Source organism: Ruditapes philippinarum, unplaced genomic scaffold (assembly GCF_026571515.1).
Source record: "Ruditapes philippinarum isolate M1 unplaced genomic scaffold, ASM2657151v2 ctg179_1_1_1_1, whole genome shotgun sequence".
NCBI classification, from domain to species: Eukaryota; Metazoa; Mollusca; class Bivalvia; order Venerida; family Veneridae; genus Ruditapes; species Ruditapes philippinarum.
Window position 1 is genome coordinate 250,363 of NW_026851835.1, and position 8,416 is coordinate 258,778.

General features: G+C 32.0%; 1 protein-coding gene across 1 annotated transcript; it reads right to left on the minus strand.

Annotated features, from left to right (window-relative positions):
* Nucleotides 1-379: 379 nt before the first annotated feature.
* LOC132740766 (phenazine biosynthesis-like domain-containing protein) lies at nt 380-7,453 on the minus strand. Its single transcript, XM_060728751.1, has 7 exons — nt 7,293-7,453; nt 5,724-5,823; nt 4,994-5,092; nt 4,172-4,311; nt 1,730-1,818; nt 614-801; nt 380-439 (listed from the first exon to the last, which is right to left on the minus strand). Exons 1-7 carry the CDS (start codon nt 7,395-7,397, stop codon nt 387-389), a joined length of 774 nt encoding a protein of 257 aa, XP_060584734.1. The 5' UTR covers nt 7,398-7,453; the 3' UTR covers nt 380-386.
* Between the last annotated feature and the right edge of the window lie 963 nt (nt 7,454-8,416).

An 8,416-nucleotide genomic window follows, 5' to 3' on the forward strand; every position in this document is an offset into this window, starting at 1 on the left:
TTCCCGCTCGTTGTGAGCTTAAAATTCTGCCTCGCGTGTTAATACAAAGTGAAAATGAATAATTCTGAAAACTAATTATTTGAACGTGGACAAAAATGGTCCTTAGGTAGTATGGTTAGGTAACTTGTTTGATAAAAGGCACATATATATAATACAAAAGGGTGACATACAAGTCATATTTTCAATTCGTATCATTGCAATAGATTTAGTGTTGTTCTCTTTTTTTAAGGTAAAATGTGGAATTCAATGCAAAAAACACAAAAAACAACGTACAATACAATTAAGAAAGGTACATGTATTCAATAAGCCGTATTGGTTTTAACATTATTAAGCGTGTTTAAGATAAATCGGCCGCAAGTAATTTAAACAACTTCAACCAGAAAAACTCAGTTTTTCCCTTGTTTTCTCCAGTAGTCAGCCAAAACTGTATGTGCTGAGCCTATGATAAATACATTGTATTCATTAATATTATATATGATGTTATAAAAAATTTAGTTACAATTAATTTGTATCAAATGATTTATGTTTAGATCAACGTTAACGTAAACTACCGGGTACATACACGTAGAACTTTATCGAGGTGACTTGAATTATAAATATGTTCATATGTTACCTGTGACTGGGTCCTCTGGTATTCCATTCCATGGTGCAAAATATCTCGAAACAAAGTCAAAAGATTGATCTGATTTAACCGTCATTCCTAAACCTCCCTGTACGGTTACTATGACACCCTTTACTGTTCCCGTGCTGTCTGTGGCTTGTAATGCACGTGGGTCTGGGCATATACCGTCAAATATTTTCCTGCAATACCACATGATGTGTTGAAGATAAAAGAAGAGACACTTGTGATTTTTGTGAAGTACTAAAACAAACGTTCGGATAAGGTTTCAATACATGTCTATTTAATTCAAAACTAGAACTATCACTAAATGTGATTAATACCCCCACAAGACTGCTTCAGAAATGAGGAAGTTACAAGTAATGAGTCATGATGGAGTTATGGTTCTTGTGCACTGTACTTCCTCTCAATGGGTTTGGCCATTGTATGAAGTTATATTGAATTCCAACCATTAGTCTTCAAGTTATGGTCAGGACAAAAAAAGCAAAGGAAAAGTAACAAAGGGCAATAACTCTGAAATTACTTTAGATAGAGTTATGTTTCTTGTGCACTGCACTTTCCCTTATTGTGCTTGACCATTGTATGAAGTTGTTTTGAATTCCAACCAGTAGTTTTCAAGTTATGCTCCGGACAAGGAAAAGTAACAAAGGGCAATAACTCTGTAATTAGTGAAGATAGAGTTATGGTTCTTGTGCACTGCACTTCCTCTCAATGTGCTTGACTATTGTATGAAGTTGTATTGAATTCCAACCATTAGTCTTCAAGTTATGCTCCGGACAAGGAAAATGCAACGGACGTCTGGGACCGACCGACCGACCAACCGACCGACCACCTGGTGACTCCTATAACCCCCCCCCCCAAAAAAAACAAACAAAAAAAAAAAAAAAAAACAAAAAAACTTCGTTTTTTTTGGGTATAATACGCTGATTCAATGCTTGAAAGGAACTGATACATGTATATGTTGAAAAAACTTATATCACGTCATATGGCATTACATTGTAGACAAATGTATATTCATGATCTATTCTATAATTGAAATGTAAAGTTGTGCAGCATGCCTTACATTAAAACTTAATTTAGAGGAAAATAAAGGTATATAGATATTTTAACCTGGAAACATTGTCTTGTAATCGTAGTAGTAGCTTTTTGGTTCCCGGTGAATACTGTACATCACTGACCAAATCTGGGTCACATATCTCCTGCAATGTATGACAGATATTTGATATAATTAGATAAGCCCAAAATTTACTAAACTTTACTTTTTTGATTCCATGAGTTTCTCGGCATTTTGTTACCAGGAAACACAGATTATAGACTCAATACATCATTGTTTTCCTATTTCAATTTGTCAGCAGACGACCTTCTTGTCGCCTTTATTTCCGACCAATGATCACGGAGACATTTTCTGTCACAAGTTATGATATTTTCCATAATACTTGCCGATTTATTCAGCAATACATATAAAACACTTTTTGCCAGACAAGATAAGTTTTGTTCTTCATCACAACAATGCAGCAGACGATAGTATTGTTTTCTTTAATTCACAAAGACGCCGACAAGAATCGGTGAACGTAAATGTAGATTTAATTTAAGAATTGGTCCAAAATATTGGCGCAATGGGAAAAGAGGAAGTCGAACAATACACATTCTTAAAGCAGAAACTATTGAATTATTAAAACAAAGCAAAAAGCGAAAATTGCAGACATGGCTGGTTACCTTAGCTCTGCCTTAAGCATTATAATGCAATCGAATCAATGATCGGAAAAGAACAGGAACATATCAAATATAGACTTAGTAGCCTAGCACTCACATGGAGTTTAATCTAAACATGAACCGAACAAGACAAATTGAAATTTTTATTGTTTATCCATCTTATGATGTTTGTTGGACATAAATGGCGGGAATATGATTTGTTGACTTGTGGGTACACGTCTGCTAAAAAAGCACCCGTCAAAGTTCGAGTCTGCAAACATTTCTTGTTTTACACGGTCAGTACCATCATAAAAATATCTAGATTTCATGATACAAGTAACATGGTGCCTTGCTCATGATTTAGAATCATACAGGGGTTTAACACAGAATCTCAGCTACCAGAGATTTGATGTATAATCAAACAAATGAATTATACCAAATGCTATACGTAAATTACATGACCAAGCATAATAGAGTATCCTGGGTGATGATAATCGAAGATAAAGAAATGGTTGCAGCGCCTTGTTCGTCCTATCAGGCCAATCTATCAATAATTATATCATGTTTCATTAACTTCCCTTACATTATAAGACAGACAAAACATGGCGAGAGTAATTCGACCAAAAATGCAGCAAAGTAATAGAGTGGAGAATGTAATGATTTATGCACTTTACACCCCCGGTTGTATTACCCTCCCTGTCATCGTGCCAAACTTCATCATTCTCGGATACCCAACTATTCCAGTGCATGGAGTGGAATATTTGGGAACCGCGGTCAGGAAAAGATTATAAATTTACCGTGCATTGTCTATCCTTTTTTCACGGTAGATTATCATATTAGTTTGTTTACATTTTTTAAATTGGAAAGCTTAAATATTTATTTATATATCTATAATGAATGAAATTGCGCATTCATACATACAGATTAATTAAGTTTATTTAATATCTATATACAAAAACATATAAACATCTTTTGTAAATTAATGGAGATATCTTATCCATGTCAATGACCTTGTCAAAGAGGCATCGAGGACGTGTTTTCGATAGAATTCTAAAATAAAATAGAAATGTTAACACCTCGACGAAAATAAACGAAACAGAAAAGCCACGTGCTTTAACAAAATGCTGATTTGTTTCTTGCATGTACTAGCACTTTAAAAGTTTCATTTTCTGGTGGCCAAAAGAAGAAAAGAGGCACAATAAAAGTAACTCATGAAACATTAGGCACAATAAACGTTGATAGCTTGAGTTTTATTAACAATTATATATGAAGTTATTATACATTTGTGATTATAAGTACATGTACAATATTGGACGAGGCGCAATCCAAGTCTGATATAGGTTATTTCAACTGTGTACGGGTCAAATATTCAACAATGTTAAATGGCCTCTTTATTTCACACCACCATTTTTAACATTTTATAGAACTTTGTTGATTTAAGTACAATAATTTGATATAATTTTTTTGACTTTACATTTGATACAAATATTTTGGACTCTGAGAATGACAACAAGACTATATAGAGTACGATATGCATTTGATATGGGTTTTTTACTCTGAAAATGAAAAACGAATTATTAAGTTACACAATGTATATGCATTTGACTTTTTGGACCCTGGAAATGGAAACGAGGCTAAATTTATAAAACTGGATCCCAATAATGATTTCTATTGTAACATAACAGGGTTCAAACAAGGTTCTGTTCATTGGTTATATTTTATAAGGTGTTAAAACAACTATATTAGTCTACAATATTAGTAGTTTCGATATTTTGATGCTAAGACAAGAGCAATGCACACAATAAAGTTAATGACAAAGATGCACCCAATGATAAATTGGAATGATATATATATACTTACCTTAATGATAGGTAATACAGCCTTTTTATCGTAAGGTTGCACTGGGTTGGTGGGAAAATCTAACGTTATACCGTCTCCATCACGACGAGCAATCAAAGGACCACTCTTACTTCTAAACGTGATAGCGCCGCTTGAGTTATCTTCAATGAATGAATACCGCTGGGTGATATTTACGAATATTCATCAAATTTTGTCTTTATTAATGTGTATAAAGCTACCTCTGCTCCCTACAGTTAACACAAATTTCGTTTGAATTTTGAAAAAAAAGAGAATAATTCCAAAAAATGTGTGTGTATTTGTTTTTGAGCGATTTGTTTTTCATGAAACCATTGCTAAATGGTTTTAAAAGACTGCTTAATAGCACACTGTGCCTCAGAAATCTATAGTTTCATTCTTTAAAAATGTCGAACATGATTTTTTTCTGTCGGTCATTATGCATTGCTGAATACAATACTGATTCTGTTAGGTTCTTACACAGCTGCTAAACCTCTATTGGACTCAGCAAGCTCCTCGTGCAACAAAGGTTTGACAACTGAATATTAAATGATCCCATAATACTTATCGAAAAAATCATTATACATTGTACTCTCCTTTTAGACGTGAAAATCAAAAGGAGAAGGTATTTTTGCCCTTGCAAATCATACCAAATTACTATTAAGTTACTATAATACCGTAACAAGTAGCAAAACAAGGATAAGTGTACTTCTGGTTAGGAAAATCTTGATTTTTTTCTACAAGTTAATTGTGAAAATAATAAAATGAGAATTTGATAAAGCGGATTCTAAGCAAAACGTAAGACTTTTGAACACAGAAAAAACTTACTCGAGCAAAAGAACAATGCCGCTGCAGAGGCTAAAGTAGCATGTCCGCACAAAGGCACCTCATTTGTTGGTGTGAACCACCGGAGTTTGAACTCGCTACCTTAGTAAAAGAAAAGTTGTTTTTTAAGACATTTGTAAATAAGCTGTGTAAAATTTTTTATACAAATCAAACAACAACAACAACGATATAATAATCATAATTATCATTATTATTTATTATTATTATTATTATTATTATTATTATTATTATTATTATTATTATTTAACACATATACTGAACATTGATACAATTCATTTATCAAAAACTATCATTAAACAATATTTATTTTCTTCAGTGCATCATTTAAATCTGCAATTAACAAAGTCAAAACTAACAAAGTCAATACTAAGACAGACACCCATTATTAGAAAACATTTAATAGTAAGACATAAAGATAATAAATATTTGTATCAATATAACGAACATATCTTGTTTATATTATAAACATGGACCATACTAAAGCTGATTTAATAAGCATTTCTTGAAACTATTTTCAAAATATTGACAATTTTGTTTTCCTTCCAATAGTCAGCAACTAACCATGGCATTAAATTGGAATGGTTGTTGAAAAATTGTCTTTATTTACCCGATGATCATTATTCAGAGATGGTTTTTACACAAGTTTGACTGTATATAAAATATCTTGACAATTAATTAAGAAAGTTAAGGCATAAAAAGTATAAATATTTACTTGTGGAGAAGTTGCTGTTTTCAGATAGATGTTCTATATAAGCCGTCTCTGACAAATTCATCTCAGCAGCTATCTTTTGTAGAAGTGTTTCGTCCAATGTCTTCATGATAGAATATAAATAAACGAGCCGCGCCATGACAAAACCAACATGGTTTGCGACCAGCATGGATCCAGACCAGCCTGCGCATCCGCGCAGTCTGATCAGGATCCATGCTGTTCGCTATCGGTTCCTCTACTTGTTATAGGGTTTGTAAGCGAACAGCATGGATCCTGATCAGACTGCGCGGATCAGACCCATTATGTTGGTTTTGTCGTGACACGGCTCAAATATAGGTATGAGACAAAATCATATAAAGAGAATAGTTACTTACGTTATACAACAATGAGTTGGTATAATACATTTAAAATAACAATAAAATAAGCCATGTCTATCAGTTGTGGTAATCAGATATATCGAAACATTGTTGCCAGTAATAAATCTACATCTGTATATACATATCTCGATTAAAAATATTGAAATACAATTCTAAATAAAAATTGAAGAGGAAAAACAACAACAGACAAAAATAATAAATAGTGTGAAGAAAAGACTTTTTGAAATATTTCAGTATCTCAATTCGTCAAAAGCTTTAACAAACAAACAAACAAACAAAAAACAACAAAAAAAACAACAACAACAATAACAAAGGTTGCTGATGTTCGTTATAAATCAGTTGAATTTATTCTTTGCTTTTGAGTGTTTCAAAAATATTTATCAACGTTTTGTATAATGGTATCAAATGTATTTAATTATATATTATGATCAAATGTGTAAGTTATATGAACTTGATGGTTTTGTTTTATTCGACTTATTATAACGAAAACTGTTTCAAAAGAGAGAAAAAAAGAAACCTTAAACAAAGCTAAACAAGACAAAATTGAAAATGCTGCAGGCTCGGTTTGATTGAGTGGATTGAGCCTGTCCATGGACGTTACTGTAAGTGCAAGTTACCGTCCACGACCCCTATCACCGGCTTAAACAGAATCCAACATTTAATCATGGTACTGGTGAAATTTTGAATTTCAAGTTGTATTTTATGTAAAATTGTAATTACATTTTTGTTGGCCTATGTGTCATCTGTCATTGTATAACGTGTGTGGAAGACGATTGAACGTTCATTATCTTATTGTTTTTTTTTTATAAAAAAATAATTTAAGGTTGTCTATATTTACTTCAGTATCAAATTATAGAGAAAAAATAACTTTTACTTAAACATTTTCATTTTATTACCAATATTTACAGAAGATATGTTCAAACATTATGTTACAAAATATCGTGATCAGCAATCTGCTATATTATTTTCATTACTCTTTTTTTATTAGATTCTATATCATTACTTTTCGTTTTTCTTATAACAAGGAAACGTAACTCTAATGTCAGAAGCGATATCGAATGGTTTATTCTCTCCCTTTAAACAGTAATTGCTCGTAATGTGCCGTGTCTGTTTTTCTCGTTAAAATACACACACACGTCTATACTGTTTACAATAAATACCTTGAAGAAAATAAACATAAATAAACATCACTTACCTTTCCATGAGGAACCAAGCATACTGCTGCAGGGTTGCCACAAAATGGTTCGTCTGTAAAAGCGTCAACTGTAAATATTGGAAGGTCAAAACATTTGTCCGCCATGATTCAAGTTATAACAGATTTATGTCCCTTCTTTCTTTGACATTTGACAAATAGGAAACAGTTTATATAAGTTAACTTTTCACAGCAGCTTACTTTGATAAAACACAAAAATTTCCTTTTTTTCCTAAGAGTTTATAGTATTCGAATTCAATAATCTTTCGCACGGCTACGAAGACCCCCACTTCTTCTCAACGAGGTTCAAATTAACCAACCCTATTCCATGTTTTTTTTTTCAAAGTAGATATTCCAGAGCATTTATGAAGGAAACATTTGACTCACAAAGTGTCAAAATACAGAATTCTATTGTCCCTAGGGCTATTCTGCGATATGAATAAAAATTGTACATAAAGTTATTAAATCATATGCCTAATTAAAAACAATGGTTTGATATAAAATGTTGTTATTATTGACTGGCTAGAATTATCTCTACCGAACACATTTTAATACCTGACTTATCGCCTAACTTGTGTCTGGACTGTGTCAGATATATGATTATTACATGTTGATAATTTTGTCCATGTTAATTATGCCTGATAGCTTTCATATATAGGAAATGTTTTGTATAAACTTTCCTACGAATGCTACACGATCACGAACTGCAATGTGAGACCCTATACTATTCAGGCCTGGGGTAATAAAACATTTTTCAGAGTTATCTTTATAATTTTAGGATTTCCATTAATCAATTAAAATTATGTGCCATTTTTTTACCAATCAAATATCTGAGTACTGAGTTTGAGCTGAAAAATTTCTTATTATACTACCTCAGACTCTGCTGTTAAAAGCAAATTTTCTAAAAAAAAATAAAGAAAATTAAAAGCAACACCAAAAAACAAAAAATACAACCATAAAAAAAAAGAAAAAACAAACAAAAAAAACAACAACAAAAACACACAGGATCTATCCCTCACCTAGAAAGTCTTTAACGATTGATGACCTCATATATGAGTAATTTTCAAATGATAAGTTAGCAATGTAATTGTTAATTTTCTAATATGTAGAACCATTACAATGCATAA

What these genes read in the sequence shown, in the direction of transcription:
- LOC132740766 (XM_060728751.1), bottom strand. Translation starts at nt 7,397, where the DNA reads ATGGCGGACAAATGTTTTGACCTTCCAATATTTACAGTTGACGCTTTT. An exon ending in AAACAGCAACTTCTCCACAA is followed by an intron (nt 5,093 to 5,723) that starts GTAAATATTTAT and finishes TCTTTTACTAAG; the next exon opens with GTAGCGAGTTCAAACTCCGG. An exon ending in ACCAGAGGACCCAGTCACAG is followed by an intron (nt 440 to 613) that starts GTAACATATGAA and finishes TATTTATCATAG; the next exon opens with GCTCAGCACATACAGTTTTG.